We start from the raw sequence: 19,135 nt of genomic DNA, 5'->3' as shown, positions 1-19,135 counted from the left end.
CGCCTACTTCCACCTTCACAACATCAACCGCCTCCGCCCTTCACTCACTCCCAACAACGCCGCAGTCCTGGTCCACTCCCTCGTCACTTCCCACTTAGATTACTGCAACTCCCTTCTATTTGGTCTCCCCCACAAACTCCTCCAGGAGCTCCAACTGGTCCAGAACGCTGCTGCCCGTATAATCACCAGAACCCCCGTCATCAGTCACATCACCCCCGTCCTACGCCAAGTTGCCAACTACACTGGCTTCCCATTAAACACCGCATTGATTACAAGATCCTCCTCCATACATTCAAGCCCCTCCATACCTGTCCGACCTCCTCCACATCAACATTCCCACTCGGTCCCTCAGGTCTGCCTCCTCCATCAACCTGACCGTCCCCCCAGCCCGTCTGTCCACTATGGGGTCAAGAGCCTTCAGCTGCTGTGCCCCCCGCCTCTGGAACCCCCCCCCCCCCCCCCCAGCCCGTCTGTCCACTATGGGGTCAAGAGCCTTCAGCTGCTCTGCCCCCCGCCTCTGGAACTCCCCCCCCCCCCCCCCCCCCGACATCAGGAACATTGACTCCATCATCCCATTAAAACCCACCTCAAAACCCACCTGTTTAGGCAGGCGTATGTCTGATTTTTATTTTAAACTTGATTGTGATTATTAATGAACTGTTTTTAAATTGTTGTACGGCGACCTTGAGTGTCCTGAAATGCGCCATATAAATAAAATGCATTATTATTATTATTATTACCTCTCCAGCTCTCCTGATAAGAAGAGTATGTGCTCCTGCATCCTACGGAGACGGATCTCGCTGCGCACGTGTTTGGCCAGTGGGTGGCCGTGGCGCGTGCACAGCCCTCTCCACCACGACTGGATTCTGACGGCCGCCTCGGAGGAACTCTGCGTATTGGCACACGTCGCCTCATCTTCCCGTTTCGGTGCGAGCCTCCCCTCCCCCTCCGAGGACATGTGGTGAAGCAAATGACTGTGTGGCCCGTCGCGTCCCACTCCCGGCGCATCAGCGGTTATGGCGGGAGTGCCATCACAGTGGCTTTCAGTCAACCGTGCTTCTCCGTCGATGGCCTCCGTCTCCCGCTCTGACTCTGGAGGCGCACGGCAAGTGTTTTCCGCTGGGAGCTGTTTGTGCCGGGCCAGGGAGTCGGGCTCTGGGAGTTGTTGGTGCCGGGCCGGGCACTCTGGGGCCAGGGAGTCGAGCTCTGGGAGTTGTTTGTGCCGGGCCGGGCACTCTGGGGCCAGGGAGTCGGGCTCTGGGAGTTGTTTGTGCCGGGCCGGGCACTCTGGGGCCAGGGAGTCGGGCTCTGGGAGTTGTTTGTGCCGGGCCGGGCACTCTGGGGCCAGGGAGTCGGGCTCTGGGAGTTGTTTGTGCCGGGCCGGGCACTCTGGGGCCAGGGAGTCGGGCTCTGGGAGTTGTTTGTGCCGGGCCTGGCACTCTGGGGCCAGGGAGTCGGGCTCTGGGAGTTGTTTGTGCCGGGCCGGGCACTCTGGGGCCAGGGAGTCGGGCTCAAACGTCTCGGTCTCGTCCTCGCTCTCGGAGTGGGCCGGGTCGGTCGGCGGCAGGCCTGGGGGACTGAAGCGGAGGAAGGTGGAGGAGGAGGGGAGCAGGCTGCCGCTGAGCTGGTCTGTCTGCACGTCCTCCAGGCAGAGGGGCTCCTCTGTGGCCCTGGGGCTGCGCGCGAGAGCGGCCGGCGGCTGGCACCAGTCACCTGCCGCCCAGGCATTCATCTGGACGGTCGGCTCTGGAGAGAGACAGAAGAAGACAATGTCAGGAATGGTAGATGTAGAGGTTTGGATGGATGAAGAACTGGTAACCTTCACGTACGCTGATGTCTGATACCTGTCTGTCTGCTGGTCTGAGCCGTGGCTGGTGTGGCAGCAGGAGCCTCACTGTTCTCTCTGTACGTTTCCATGTCTCCGCTGTGTGAGGCTGAGGGCTGAGGGCTGTTCTCTCTGGCTGCTCCGCTGTGTGAGGCTGAGGGCTGAGGGCTGTACGTCTCCACGTCCAGCTGGGTTGGACGAGAAGGGCCGGGACAACTTCCTTGTGTCTGCTGCATCAGTTGTCTTTGGTGAAATCTGAGGAGACGAGATGCCAAGACAACCGGGACCACAACTTTCATGTCTCTCTCTCTCTCTCAACGTCAACATCGTGACAACACTACAACATACAAAAGCAGCTGGACAACGGAAACAACAAAGTAGGCATGGGCGTGATTTTGGTGGTATGTGCTATTGCATAGATGTTTGTCCCTTAGTATGCACACGAGCACATGTGCTCCTTGGGGAAAACGTTTGCGTAGAGCCCTGGCTTTGTAAACTAGCTTACCTCTCTCATTGTTTTTTTTTTTTTTATTGGTCTTTTTCCCCCTCCATTTTCCTCCGATTTTCTCCCATCCCAATGTTAGTCGTATGCCAATTCCCAGTCCCTTCCTGATCGCTGCGCACTTACCCCCCACAGTCAGATCATCTGGGAGAGTGGAGGCTACCACGTGCTTCCTCCGACACACGTCCAGCCAATCACCGCTTCTTTTCACCTGGCAGCGCGGATTCTCATTGAGAGGGCGTAGCGTGTGGGAGGACCACACTATCCCCCTCACGTCCAATCCGCGCTTAGCAGGCGCCCCGACCGAACTGTAGGAGTCGCTGTTTACAACGACCCGGACCCACCCCGCCAGCTTCTCCCACCCTCTGATACAGCCAATTGTATCAGTGCAGACGGCCAGCCAAGCTGGTGACAACCCCGGAGCTGTGAGCTGGATTCGAACAGGCAAATCCAGCTCAGCTCCGGGGCTGGTGACGAACGCAATCTCCGCTCGGCCACCTAACCGCCCTTTACCTCTCTCATTGTAAACTAGCTTACCTCTCTCATTGTAAACTAGCTTACCTCTCATTGTAAACTAGCTTACCTCGATCATTGTAAACTAGCTTACCTCTCATTGTAAACTAGCTTACCTCTCATTGTAAACTAGCTTACCTCTCATTGTAAACTAGCTTACCTCTCATTGTAAACTAGCTTACCTCTCATTGTAAACTAGCTTACCTCTGTCATTGTAAACTAGCTTACCTCGGTCATTGTAAACTAGCTTACCTCTCATTGTAAACTAGCTTACCTCTCATTGTAAACTAGCTTACCTCGGTCATTGTAAACTAGCTTACCTCTCATTGTAAACTAGCTTACCTCTCATTGTAAACTAGCTTACCTCGGTCATTGTAAACTAGCTTACCTCTCATTGTAAACTAGCTTACCTCTGCTTGCTGAGGATCTTCTCCAACTTTGCGTCCTCCGCCGTCTCCAGAGCTGCGGTGGAGGTCAAAGGGCAAACATTGGCCAGGTACTGGACCAACTGCACATGTTGACCTGGCCTATAGGTGCGACCTTTGCCCTGGCTGTATAGCCACTCTGCTTTCAAACTGTAAAACAAAAAGAAAGTCAGGCATATTAACCAAATTAAAGAAACAAGACAGCAAGACCTTTAACCTCTTTAGCCGAGTGGTCTGTCGGCGGACCGCAGAAGACATCACGTCATAAATCAATGTCTACAGACTGTATGAATATAAGTAGCGTTTTTTTTTATGTATCCACGAGTAAAGACCTTAACCATGTCACAACAGCAGTCAGTGTATATTTTCAGCAATACGTTTGTTTACCAATAGGTTAAAAGTGTTATTAATGAACTATTCGTTTTTTAAATGCATTCATTTACAAGCAATTATCCGTGTCACAATTCTGGTTGTAGTCATTATGATGAAGGAAAGACAGGGCTTTCAATGAGCGTCGGAATTTCGAAAAACTACCCTACCCAGCCGAAGCCAGCTACTATACAGCAAATGACTTCCTGATTATTATTTTTTATTTTATTGGCATAGATTGGAGTGCAGTTAGTTTGTCTACCTTCTGTGAACGTTTAGCAACCATGTGCGTTGCAATCAGATTCAAAATGGCGGACCTGACGCAAAAATAAAAAGCTGACTGTATTTACAGTATATTTCATTCTCGGTTCGTGCTGCACGCCTGGTGATACTAAATCCAAATTGATCTCTGCCATTGGAAAAGGTAGATTTGGCCGGATCCATAGATGTGAAAGTTGGCTATAATAAGGTCATTTATAGGCCTGATATTCTATATTCTATAATAATATTTCAAATAGCATGTGTCCTGATGGCAGAATTGAGTACTGTATCTACAAAACCTTCTGTAATTCATTTAGATTTTTTGTACACGTGATCTCAAGAAGGTACTGAACAGTGGCAGTTGTTCATGTCTGGTCATTTTTAGCATATTGTTCAGTGTCAAAGATGCAAAGAAAAATCATAATTTATATTCTCCTTTGTTTCATCACAATTTACTCAAGCCCAGTAACAGAAACAATATTTCTGACACTGGGAATACATTCCATGAGATCCATAGATGTCCTTAGATACCAAGAACATGCAAATGGACCTTGTAGAAGTGGAGCAATCTTCCATTTACTTCAGTATGTGAATGAATGAATGAATGACTTTTATTTATATAGCACCCTTCACAGCACGAATGCACAGGGTGCTTTACACTACAGCTAGTATATAAAAACAAAAACAAAATCAGAAATAAATGACAACAACAACAGACAGCAGTTAAAAAACAGTGAAACCAGATAAAAAAGTAGAATAAAAGAATGTAGATAAAATCATCAGTCACTAATTAAAAACAAAACTATAGGAACAGTGAGGACAAGAAAGAGTGCCTATGTATGACCAAAGGCCTGTCTGAACAAATGTGTTTTTAGTTGTTTTTTTAAAAGAGTTTTCAGAGGGGGCAGTTCGCAGGTCCAGGGGGAGAGCGTTCCAGAGCCTTGGTGCCGTCACCTCGAAGGCTCGATCACCCCTTGTTTTCAGCCTGGACCTGGGGACCACCAGGAGGTGCTGGCCGGCAGATCTGAGTGAGCGGGTGTTGGTGTAGGGATGGATGAGTTCAGTGATGTAGATAGGGGCCTGACCGTGGAGTGCTCTGAAAGTGAAAGTGAGGACTTTGAAGTGAATTCTATAGTGTACCGGGAGCCAGTGCAGGGATGTAATTGGACCCCTATTACTTGACATGATTTTATACTCAATCAAAGAGGGGAATTTCTCCAGGGACGTTAATATGGCACTTATATCTGTCTGAAGGCCTTTGATAGGTTGGAATAGTCTTATTTATGGGCAGTACTTGGAAGGATGGGGTTAGGAGATGGATTCATTAAAATGATCAAAGTACTATACACAGATCCGTCGGCCATGACTATAACAGGGAAATTCACCTCCCCAAACTTCCCTGTGTCGCGTTCGCCCGGACAGGGTTGTCCTCTTAGTCCCGGACTGTTTGCTCCATCTCTAGAACCTTTGGCACAGTATATAAGACAATCCCAATCCATAGAGCCGATTTCAATTAAGGGCACACAGCATCATATCAGCTTATATGCGGACGATGTAATAATGTTCATGCAAAACCCTACCACCTCACTAACTCATCTTCTCAAGGTAATAGATGATTTTGGCAATCTATCGGGATTTAAGATAAACTGGCCAAAATCTGCCTTCCTTCCACTTAATATGACTGCGAAGGCTACCTCACTCCCAGTAAATATACCAATGGTAGAACACTTTAGATGTCTTGGAGTCGAAATATTCCCCACTATCTGCCAAACGGTGAAGTATAATTATACCGGATTCCTAGATAGGATCACAAACGACTTCGGCAGGTGGTCAAAACTAAAAAACTCTAGTACAGGCCCGAGCATCAATAGTTAAGATGGATGTTTTACCCAGAATTAACTTCTTTAGCTCGATGTTGCCGTTACCCCGCCCCCCCCTCCCCCCCTGTTGGTTACTGGCAAAAATTACAATCCGCTGCATATACATTTATTTGGAACAACAAACCTCCATGAATAAAAAGATCCACTGCACAGAGAAATAAAGCCGACGGGGGTTTAGCATTCCCAGACTTCAGCTACTATTTTAAAGCGTTCTCTTTAAGACCACTGATCACCTGGTTTGATTCTCAAGCATCTGTATCCTGGAGACCATTAGAGGAGAACATAGTGGCACCACATAGACTGCAGGATATAGTGTACACCAACTTATCAATTAAGCAATGCAACTTGAGATTTGGCCCTCTTATTACACATGTGATCCGGATATGGCGTGACACAGAAAAAATTTACTAACCAACATAAATGGCATAGTCATTCTCCCCTATTTAATAACAATTCACTCCTTATTGCACAACAACCCATCAGATTTACCAAATGGGAAAAGAAGGGCATACATACATTGGGGGATGTCTTCAACGACCGGGGTTTTTGAGCTATAAAGAGATATCTAACTAATTTAACCTCACCAAATCCACTTTTTTTCTATCTACAATTAAGAGCAGCTTTAAGGGCTCATGGAGTCCCATTAAAGGTGCCACTTGAGCACCACAGATATCACAAATTCTTTTATAAAAAGGAGACATCGAGAGGCTTCGTCTCTGATTTTTATCGTCACTTACTTACGTCCTCATATGAGGTCCTTCCTCTAGACTTAGTCTGGAGGAAGGATATACCAAACTTGGAAGTAGATTTTGATTGAGATGAAGTTTGGGCAAACGTACGGCTGTCATCACGCAACCCGGATCATCAACAGATTAATCTTAATTTTATTCATAGGACTTACTTAACTCCTAGACGTTTGCACCTAATGGGGCTTAAACAAGACTCTCGATGCTCCTTATGTTTAAATGGTGATATTGGTACATTTATGCATATGTATTGGGAATGCCCTCCTGTTAACACAATGGGGACGGGCCACGTATATATACGGCTTTCGGTGCCATGCGTTGTGGACCAGAGGCACGTACATAGCCGTGGCAAGTTGTTATTGTTTTATTCCATATTAATAACCGGATCAAGATCCCCGATCGACTCTGCAGATCTACCCGCCTCTGTGGAATCGGCAACATGCAATACCGGCCAGATCCTCTTAGGGGCGCCATCGCTCCACTGCAGTATCATTGTGGGCGAATGGAATTTTTCTTTTACCTTCCAATGCAGTATCATATTACCCTGATCCCGAAGCAACAGCATGCACCGTTGATTACGTTTCAAATCGCAGATCTCACCATGGAATAAGGGGATTTATCATCAACCAATGGACATATCGATCTACCAGATGCCGATCGATAACGGGGAAATGCTGTAGGGTATCCCACGGGCTGATGTAAGACCTTATTCACCTAAATTACAGCCGGATCAGACATTGTTGTGAGACGCAAGCATTCGATCAGTGAATGTGGCTACTTACACGGACACTGTATTGGTAATCAATAATACTAATCGACGTTCCCCGCCGCCCCCCTTTCATCCATAGATACTCTGGGATAGTCCGGATCATAAGCAGTTTGTGTTATTTCATTAGCATATATACAACGGAAATGCCGTTGAATATAATGTTAGTAGCCTTTAGCCTTATAACTAGCTTTCCAGAAAATATATGAGACAAAATCTGCGATAAAGCTTATATTCACGGCGCTATAAAATGACAACCTATTGATGGATTCTTTTTTTCTTTAAGCCATTTTGAAGGGACGGTTTATGAACTCAAGTGACAATGAGAATGGACAGATAGCAATACTATAAAGTAGGGGTGGACGGTATAAACGGTATACGGTATAAACGGTATTAATTTGCTCTACGGTATGGATTTTGACTATACCGTGTAACCGGTAGAGCAGCTCTAAAATAGCAATGACGTCATGTAACCACAGCGCGACTATTTCAATCGCATTTGCCCCTAAAAATAGATAGAATTAGTCATAGATAATAGATATGTGCAAACTGGAAAAAGTTATTTAGGAGGCTTCGCGCAGTGGGCGTGTCAACACACAATTGTCATTTCATAATAAACACATATCACCGCGGCGCACAGCAAGTTTCAATTTCAGTTCCTGGCATTTTTAACCAGTGGAGAAAGGTAAGATATTTCCATATCGTTTTTCTTATATGAATTATTCTACGTTAATAAAACATACCTGGTGATCAACTACAGTTTGCTGTAAACATTACGATATGTGTGTAGTGTTATGATAACGACGGCAGCAGCGGGAGCCGGGAGGACGGCTGCAGCAGTGGATTTGCGAATAGCATGCAGCTGCAGAGCCGCAGAGCCAGGGGCTCTTTCAGGTCTGGTCACAGGCCCGTCAAACAGCGCCCCCCCACCCAACGGCTGAATTGCCAATGGCTGAAATGAATGACCTGAAAGAGCCCCTGGCTCTGCGGCTCTGCAGCTACATATGCTTCTAGCAAAATCCAGCCCTGCTGTTTGCAATGGGAGCAGGAGTCTCGACTCTGGACTTATTTTATTTGGAATATAATGACTTTATACGCAAAAGTAGCCTAGTTTTAAGTTAAAATATTATAAATCTACATGCCTTGAGGATGTCATTCTTTATATAGCCTGCCTATCAGGCAAAAAAAATTATTCTAACAGAAACACTGATACCGTGATATATACCGTTACCGTCTATGCTTCAAATTATACCGTGATATATATATATATACCGTCCACCCCTATAGCTCTACAAAAAGACATCGGTGTGTTGACAAACCTTGGTCCTCTAGCACCATATTAGACGGGTCCCAGCGGTCGTCAAAGTGTTAAGATATTCTGGGAAGAAGTAACCACGCAATTATGAGAATTTTTATTTCTGACCATACCTGTACTGCCTTCTGTATTGTTGTTGAATGATGTTTCTCAGTTAGCAGCCTCTATACAGGTAAAGAGACTAATTTTGTCCGGTCTTACGGCTGCTAAAAAGCTGATAGCATCACGCTGGATTCAACCGGATAAAATGTGCCGGAAGGTATGGGTTCTTACCTATCTCGATGTGATTTATCTAGAGATATCTACCGCACGAATTTTAGGTGTTAATGAAGCCAGTATAGTAATCTGGTTAGATGTGGTGGAGAGGATAAAGGATAGCATATGACAGGGCTATTCAACTGGCGGCCCGCAGGCCAGATCCGGCCCGCGGGATGATTCTGACCGGCCCGCAAAAGATTACATGATAATAAAAAAATTAATTTTTTTATATTTTTTATTTATTTTATTTTTTACTTTTTTTCTTTTCATGTCAACGTTCACACGCACAATTGAGCCAAAGGTCACTCAATTAATGACAGATTTCATTGATAAATTGAAGGAAAACTTTGCAAGTCGATTTGATGAATTTGACATGCCCAGAGAATTGATGCATTTTGTGAGCAACCCATTTGCCAATGTAGCTGCTATTTCCACAAAAGGAAAAGAGTTCCTTGCATCACTTCACATTGATGAAGGTCTCCTGCAACTTGAAATAATTGACATGCAAGCATCATCTGCTCTGAAGCAGGCACTTGAGAATGAATCCACCACAACATTTTGGATAAAGTGTATTCATGTCAACACATTCCCCAAAATAAAAACGCTGGCAATATCTGTGCTAACAATGTTTGGCTCAACATACACCTGTGAATCCAGTTTCTCTCACATGAATGCCATTAAAACAAGCAACCGTGCCTCCTTGACAAATGAGCATTTGCATCACTGTTTGCGGGTAGCCCTCACTTCCTATGAACCCTCCTTCTCTGCCATTGCCCAGTCAAAGAAGTGAAAAAAGTTGTAGAACGCGCTCACCTCACTAGACTTGACACTGGGTGCTGTAACCTCTGATATCATACATAAAAATAGGGAAACAATGTCCAGGCACGCACTCCAGATTTTTCCAAATTTATTGGCAGCCTGTAATCATGACGTTTCGGTGTGAACACACCTTCTTCAGAATGGCTTGCATCAGTCAAAGAAGTGCAATCTCTCTCATTAGATGTGTGTATGTAGGCTAGGCCTGTCTGCCCCCCACCCCCCCTGATGTTTGAGAGTTAAGAGTGGACAATAAGTGCTAATAAGATACTGTGATTTGCTGTTGTTGCACAGACATGAAGCACTTTTTCATAAGCTCAGCTGCACTATAAATGTGTTTTTTTGTTCAAGTGTTGATGTTAGAATGTTCAGATGCACATCATGTACTTGTTTGTTTTTTATTTTATTTTTATATTGAAATGTTGAAGAGGAGATGTTGCAGTTGTTGCACAGTCATAAATGAAGCACTTTCTGCAGGAGATGTTGCAGATGTGGCACATAAATGAAGCACTTTTTTTGAAAAGTATACTACTTTTGCAATGTAGTTAAATAAAAGTTGTGAAAATGTGGTTGCGTGTTGTGTCAAGTGTACATATATTCATAGCACGGGGAGGCGCCGTGGCAGTCCGGCCCCTGGCCCCTTGGGTTTCTGACAATGTGGCCCCCTGAACAATTTAGTTGAATAGCCCTGGCATATGAATTTGTAATTCCTGGTGTTAAACGGAATAATGGATAGATTGTCCAAGAGGGGGTCCTGAGGGGGGGTGGGAAGAGCGAGCAAAAGCATACGTATTGTATTGTATTTATTATGGGTATATCTTTTAATCTACATTTATTTTGATTTAAGTACTGGACTGTCATTATTGTTATTATTATGTCGATCATAGTCCTGTGATTTATTGTGAATTTCTACTGTTAATGTATTGTGTGTCTGGTTTTATGTAAAAAAAAAAGGGTAAAAATAAAAAACATTTGTTCCAAAAAAAAGAAATAAATGACAACAACAGACAGTAGTTAAAAAACAGTGAAACCAGATAAAAAAGTAGAATAAAAGAATGTAGATAAAATCATCAGTCACTAATTAAAAACAAAACTATAGGAACAGTGAGGACAAGAAAGAGTGCCTATGTATGACCAAAGGCCTGTCTGAACAAATGTGTTTTTAGTTGTTTTTTTAAAAGAGTTTTCTGAGGGGGCAGTTTGCAGGTCCAGGGGGAGAGCGTTCCAGAGCCTTGGTGCCGTCACCTCGAAGGCTCGATCACCCCTTGTTTTCAGCCTGGACCTGGGGACCACCAGGAGGTGCTGACCGGCAGATCTGAGTGAGCGGGTGTTGGTGTAGGGATGGATGAGTTCAGTGATGTAGATAGGGGCTCTGAAAGTGAAAGTGAGGACTTTGAAGTGAATTCTATAGTGTACCGGGAGCCAGTGCAGGGATGCCAGAATGGGAGTGATGTGTGACATGATTTTTTTTGACCTTGTGAGTAGCCTGGCTGCAGCATTTTAGACCATTTGCAGTTTGTCTGTGGATGATTTGGTGAGACAGGTGAAAAGTGAGTTGCAGTAGTCGAGCCTAGAGGAAATAAAAGCATGCACGGACAGTTCTAGTTCAGAGTGAGATATGATGGTGCGTAGTTTTGCAATATTTCTGAGGTGAAAGAAGCAGGTGCGTGTGAGTGTTTTGACATGTTTGTCTAGGTTCATGGCCTGGTCGAAGACAACACCCAGGTTTCTCAGGTGGGGACGTATGTTGTCTTTAAAGGGACCCCAAGTGAGTGGCCACTCTAGCTGCAGTCTTTTCAGCTGCTACGATCAGCACCTCCGTTTTTTTGGCATTTAACTGGAGGAAGTTACTCCCCATCCAACTCTCAATGCTGAGCAGGCACTCCTGGAGAAGGCTGAGTTTCTCCAAATTGTCGGGTTTAAAAGAGCAGAGTAGTTGTATGTTGTCTGCGTAGCAGTGGTATTTAATGCCGGTGAATTTATTGATGAGGAGGCCTAGAGGAAGCATATAAATAGCAAAAAGGAGTGGTCCTAGTACTGATCCCTGTGGTACCCCACATGAGAGGTACTGCATGTATTTTTAGGCAGATTTTCAGAAAATAGGGCTTAACAGGTTAAGAGGACGTTGAATAGAATTTAATACCCATTTCATAGCCATACTGGCAAAATTACTATGAAAGTAGCTATATACAAAGTATTGAGGGGAACTGATGCTGTTAATACTGTACGGTTTACTTTGCAGCCTGGACATTATTACTGTACTGTTTACTTTGTAGCCTGGACATTATTACTGTACTGTTTACTTTGTAGCCTGGACATTTCACCCAAACACATTTAAACAAGATACAGAGAAGTTATTGCGAGATATGATAACGTTAAAATAACGAAAATAACATTAAAAAAGGTTTTTATGTTTTATGAAATTCGAAAGGCCATCGAAAGCCCTGGGTCTCCTTGTTCATAGGACTACAGACATATATAAGTAAGCTTCCTTTATTTCCATCCAATTCATCTGGTCTCCGTCGGGATGCGCAGAGATATTTATAAACTCATATTTAACACTTAAAATCATTGGTAAACAAACATAGTGCTGAAAATAAACACTTTGGGGACTGCCGTTTTGACAGGGTTAGGATATTTACTCATGGCTACATTTGAAAAAGAAACGCAACATTAATTCATACGTTCCCTATTAATCTATTTATGGCATGATATCAATCTCGTACCGGTACCAGAGCGCTCAGGCTTAAGGGGTTAAGACTCCGCAGGAACCCTGATTCCAACGCCTCTGTATGAAACCACATGGACCGGCACGCACCCTTCTCTCTGTGAAACCACATAGCCGTCCAGGACCTTCAGCCTCAGGCACCAGCTGGTGATGTACGGCCGGTAGTCGAACCCGGGCAGCGAGGGCGTGGCCATGACACAAGGGTTGCTCATGATGGACAGCTGTTCCAGGTCGTGGAGTGGAGCCAGGTATGACACCTAGTGTTGATGACAGAGAGAGGAAGTAGAAGAGGACACTTTCACTACAGAAGGTTAACACGTTCACTACCACACTACAGAAGGTTAACCCTTTCACTACCACACTACAGAAGGTTAACACGTTCACTGCCACACTACAGACGGTTAACCTTTCACTACCACACTACAGAAGGTTAACACATTCACTGCCACACTACAGAATGTTAACACGTTCACTGCCACACTACAGAAGGTTAACACGTTCACTGCCACACAACACAGAAGGTTAACACTTTCACTACCACACTACAGAAGGTTAACCCTTTCACTACCACACTACAGAAGGTTAACACTTTCACTACCACACTACAGAAGGTTAACCCTTTCACTACCACACTACAGAAGGTTAACCTTTCACTACCACACTACAGAAGGTTAACACTTTCACTACCACACTACAGAAGGTTAACCTTTCACTGCCACACTACAGAAGGTTAACACTTTCACTACCACACTACAGAAGGTTAACCCTTTCACTACCACACTACAGACGGTTAACCTTTCACTGCCACACTACAGAAGGTTAACCTTTCACTGCCACACTACAGAAGGTTAACCTTTCACTACCACACTACAGAAGATTAACCTTTCACTACCACACTACAGATGGTTAACCTTTCACTACCACACTACATAAGGTTAACCTTTCACTACCACACTACAGAAGGTTAACCCTTTCACTACCACACTACAGAAGGTTAACACGTTCACTGCCACACTACAGAAGGTTAACCTTTCACTACCACACTACAGACGGTTAACACTTTCACTACCACACTACAGAAGATTAACCATTCACTACCACACTACAGATGGTTAACCTTTCACTACCACACTACAGAAGGTTAACCCTTTCACTACCACACTACAGAAGGTTAACACGTTCACTGCCACACTACAGAAGGTTAACCTTTCACTACCACACTACAGAAGGTTAACACTTTCACTACCACACTACAGGTTAACCTTTTACTACCACACTACAGAAGGTTAACCTTTCACTACCACACTACAGAAGGTTAACCCTTTCACTACCACACTACAGAAGGTTAACACGTTCACTGCCACACTACAGAAGGTTAACCTTTCACTACCACACTACAGAAGGTTAACACTTTCACTACCACACTACAGAAGGTTAACCTTTCACTACCACACTACAGAAGGTTAACACTTTCACTACCACACTACAGAAGGTTAACCCTTTCACTGCCACACTACAGAAGGTTAACCTTTCACTACCACACTACAGAAGATTAACCTTTCACTACCACACTACAGATGGTTAACCTTTCACTACCACACTACAGACGGTTAACCTTTCACTACCACACTACAGAAGGTTAACCCTTTCACTACCACACTACAGAAGGTTAACACGTTCACTGCCACACTACAGAAGGTTAACACGTTCACTACCACACTACAGAAGGTTAACACGTTCACTGCCACACTACAGAAGGTTAACACGTTCACTGCCACACTACAGACGGTTAACCTTTCACTACCACACTACAGAGGGTTAACCTTTCACTACCACACTACAGGTTAACCCTTTCACTATCACACTACAGAGGGTTAACCTTTCACTACCACACTACAGAAGGTTAACCCTTTCACTACCACACTATATAAGGTTAACCTTTCACTACCACACTACAGAAGGTTAACCCTTTCACTACCACACTACATAAGGTTAACCTTTCACTACAACACTACAGAAGGTTAACACTTTCACTGCCACACTACAGAAGGTTAACCTTTCACTACCGCACTACAGAAGGTTAACCCTTTCACTGCCACACTACAGAAGATTAACCCTTTCACTACCACACTACAGAAGGTTAACCTTTCACTACCACACTACAGAAGGTTAACCTCTCACTACCACACTACAGAAGGTTAACCCTTTCACTACCGCACTACAGAAGGTTAACCCTTTCACTACCACACTACAGAAGGTTAACACTTTCACTACCACACTACAGAAGGTTAACCCTTTCACTGCCACACTACAGAAGGTTAACACTTTCACTACCACACTACAGAAGGTTAACACTTTCACTACCCAACTACAGAAGGTTAACCCTTTCACTACAGTCTACAGAAGGTTAACACTTTCACTGCCACACTACAGAAGGTTAACACTTTCACTACCACACTACAGAAGGTTAACTTTTCACTACCACACTACAGAAGGTTAACCCTTTCACTAACACACTACAGAAGATGAACCTTTCACTACCACACTACAGAAGGTTAACCCTTTCACTAACACACTACAGAAGGTTAACCCTTTCACTACCACACTACAGGTTAACACTTTCACTACCACACTACAGATGGTTAACACTTTCACTACCACACTACAGAAGGTTAACCTTTCACTACCACACTACAGAAGGTTAACACTTTCACTACCACACTACAGAAGGTTAACCTTTCACTACCACACTACAGAAGGTTAACCTTTCACTACCACACTACAGAAGGTTAACTTTTCACTACCACACTACATAAGGTTAACTTTTCACTAACACACTACAGAAGATGAACCTTTCACTACCACACTACAGAAGGTTAACCCTTTCACTAACACACTACAGAAGGTTAACCCTTTCACTAACACACTACAGAAGGTTAACCCTTTCACTACCACACTACAGATGGTTAACACTTTCACTACCACACTACAGATGGTTAACACTTTCACTACCACACTACAGAAGGTTAACCTTTCACTACCACACTACAGAAGGTTAACCTTTCACTACCACACTACAGAAGGTTAAAGTGGAGATGAAGCAGTGCGATAAATACATATTCATAGCATCACATTAGTATTTAGATAAGCCACAGAAGAAGTCACGTTATAAAAATAAGCAGTTTCTAAGAAAAAACGATTTGTTGTGTACATTTCTGAAGCATTTAGCATTATGGGCGCGGCCATTTTGTTGCTGACGTCATACCGTGGCTTGGGTGTATACACTCTGGTTAGCTGCCTATATTGAATGGGTCGGTCAGCAAATAAAATGTTGCCTACAAAACAACGGGACCGCGGTGGTTCTGTTTGTATTGCTCCTGGCTGTTCAAACTAATTTTACCATGTGAGAGAGAGGAAAGTTGGTTAATTTCCACAAACTACCAGTGAAAAAAACAGTGTTGTTGACATGTTGGCTCGGGCTGCCTGCACCCAGACGGCGCGACCAGCCTGTTGGACAGGGAAGGAGGATCTGCAGCGAACACTTCATTGCCTCGGATTATGTTGTTGGGGTGGGAGGTTTGTCCAGAAGACCACTAATCAGCTGAAGCCCGATGCGGTTCCCTCTGTCTTTGACAGACAGACGCAGGCAGTTCAGCGTCGGGATCATTTAGCCTGCTGGCTACCTAGCTCCACTTCAACCAGCGTTGGGAGCTCCAACGTTAGCTTGCCGATGCTACCAGCACATCGACAAGCTGCTGGAGCCAGCTAACGTTAGCTTGCTGATGCTACCAGCACATCGACAAGCTGCTGGAGCTCCCAACGCTGGTTGAAGTGGAGCTAGGTAGCCAGCAGGCTAAATGCTCCCGACGACATCGACAAGCTGCTGGAGCCAGCTAACGTTAGCTTGACTGGTTGCTGGCTAACTAACGTGGCTACTCGTCCCGGGAGATAACGGCGCTGCCTGGCTGGTTGTTGGCTAACTAACGTGGCTACTCGTCCCGGGAGATAACGGCGCTGCCTGGCTGGTTGTTGGCTAACTAACGTGGCTACTCGTCCCGGGAGATAACGGCGCTGCCTGGCTGGTTGCTGGCTAACTAACGCTAACCAGCCAGGCAGCGCCGTTATCTCCCGGGATGAGTAGCCACGTTGTCGTCGGGGAGCATTTAGCCTGCTGGCTACCTAGCTCCACTTCAACCAGCATCGGGAGATCCAGCAGCTTGTCGATGTGCTAATAGCCTCAGCAACCTAACGTTAGCTGGCTCCAGCAGATCGACAAGCTGCTGGAGCCAGCTACCGTTAGCTGCTGGCTACCTAGCTCCACTTCAACCAGCATCGGGAGCTCCAGCAGCTTGTCGATGTGCTAATAGCCTCAGCAAGCTAACGTTAGCTGGCTCCAGCAGCTTGTCGATCTGCTGGAGCCAGCTAACGTTAGGTTGCTGAGGCTATTAGCACATCGACAAGCTGCTGGAGCTCCCGATGCTGGTTGAAGTGGAGCTAGGTAGCCAGCAGGCTAAATGCTCCGCGACGCTGAACTGCCTGCGCCGGTCTGTCTGTCGAAGACCGAGGGAACCGCGTCCGGCTTCAGCTGATTAGTGGTCTTCTGGACAAACATCCCACCCCAACAACATAATCCGAGGCAATGAAGTGTTCGCTGCAGATCCTCCTTCCCTGTCCAACAGGCTGGTCGCGCCGTCTGGGTGCAGGCAGCCCGAGCCAACATGTCAACAACACTGTTTTTTTCACTGGTAGTTTGTGGAAATTAACCAACTATCCTCTCTCTCACATGGTAAAATTAGTTTGAACAGCCAGGAGCAATACAAACAGAACCACCGCGGTCCCGTTGTTTTGTAGGCAACATTTTATTTGCTGACCGACCCATTCAATATAGGCAGCTAACCAGAGTGTATACACCCAAGCCACGGTATGACGTCAGCCATGACGTCAGCAACAAAATGGCGGCGCCCATGTTGAAAACAGGGATATTATATTATATTTTTCAGACAAATAAGATGGATTTCACATTTGATTATAGAACCCTGTCTTACACAAGGTACACAACAAACAAACTAGGATCACATTGCTCACTGCTTCATCTCCACTTTAACCTTTCACTACCACACTACAGAAGGTTAACTTTTCACTACCACACTACATAAGGTTAACCCTTTCACTACCACACTACAGAAGGTTAACCTTTCACTACCACACTACAGGTTAACACTTTCACTACCACACTACAGAGTAACACTTTCACTACCACACTACAGAAGGTTAACACTTTCACTACAGAAGGTTAACACTTTCACTACCATACTACAGAAGGTTAACCTTTCACTACCACACTATATAAGGTTAACCCTTTCACTAACACACTACAGAAGATGAACCTTTCACTACCACACTACAGAAGGTTAACCTTTCACTACCACACTACAGGTTAACACTTTCACTACCACACTACAGATGGTTAACACTTTCACTACCACACTATAGAAGGTTAACCCTTTCACTAACACACTACAGAAGATGAACCTTTCACTACCACACTACAGAAGGCTAACCTTTCACTACCACACTACAGAAGGTTAACCCTTTCACTACCACACTACAGAAGGTTAACCTTTCACTACCACACTACAGGTTAACACTTTCACTACCACACTACAGAGTAACACTTTCACTACCACACTACAGAAGGTTAACACTTTCACTACAGAAGGTTAACACTTTCACTACCATACTACAGAAGGTTAACCTTTCACTACCACACTATATAAGGTTAACCCTTTCACTAACACACTACAGAAGATGAACCTTTCACTACCACACTACAGAAGGTTAACCTTTCACTACCACACTACAGGTTAACACTTTCACTACCACACTACAGAGGGTTAACACTTTCACTACCACACTACAGAAGGTTAACACTTTCACTACCACACTACAGAAGGTTAACACTTTCACTACCATACTACAGAAGGTTAACCTTTCACTACCACACTACATGTTAACCTTTCACTACCACACTACGGACGGAAAGGGTTAACCTTCTATAGTGTGGTAGTGAAAGGGTTAATATAGTGTGCAGCTCTGCTCAGGGTGATAATAAATGTATTTGCCTTTATTGTAAAGGAATCATATTATTATGAAATTGTGATATATTGTTGTACACAATGTTGTCATCTAAATGAATGATACCATTATAACCCTTTATACCCTTTATACCCTATATACCCTAACCCAGGCACTGTAGTGTACAGTCAGGTCATTAGTGAACACTGTACAGTCAGGTCTAAGGCTGTCCCCGACTAAGGATTTGGATGGTCGACTAGGATTGGCCAAAATTTGCCGTTAGTCGACTATTGGTCGACTAAAAAAAAAATATATATATATATATATAATATTTAAAAAAATATATCTTTATCATTCCATTTGGGCTGTGGGGGGTGCTTAATGTCTGAAGGAGTCGACTGAAGGCTTCTTGTCCTCTGCAAAAGCATGCAATTGGTCCACTGATGGATACATCTTGATATTTGTCTAGTCTAGTGTGTTCATTAGATGGGTGAAATCCTCTTTCAGTGCCTCTGTGCCTGTTTTCGTAGGCAGTTAGCCTCTGGTATGCGTGCCATTAGCGTTAGCCACGCTTCTAGGCCTCTTTTCTTTTGGAAAGAATGATACATTTCTTTTTTAAATTAAAAAATTTTAAAAACATTTTTTATTTTTTTTTA

The 19,135-nt window shown here is 44.7% G+C and overlaps 1 protein-coding gene across 1 annotated transcript in view; it reads right to left on the bottom strand.

Annotated features, from left to right (window-relative positions):
* Positions 1 to 19,135, bottom strand: part of cep97 (centrosomal protein 97) — a gene marked incomplete at its 3' end in the record, with an annotated part of 281,714 nt that overhangs the window by 215,372 nt on the left and 47,207 nt on the right. Inside the window, 4 exon segments of the mRNA XM_084314132.1 lie at positions 741 to 1,746; positions 1,845 to 2,080; positions 3,251 to 3,415; positions 12,495 to 12,661. Coding sequence (XP_084170258.1) covers positions 741 to 1,746; positions 1,845 to 2,080; positions 3,251 to 3,415; positions 12,495 to 12,661 — 1,574 coding nt within the window.

This window comes from Notolepis coatsorum, assembly GCF_963971535.1.
Source record: "Notolepis coatsorum genome assembly, chromosome: 5".
NCBI classification, from domain to species: domain Eukaryota; kingdom Metazoa; phylum Chordata; class Actinopteri; order Aulopiformes; family Paralepididae; genus Notolepis; species Notolepis coatsorum.
This window is presented reverse-complemented; position numbering and strand designations above follow the sequence as displayed.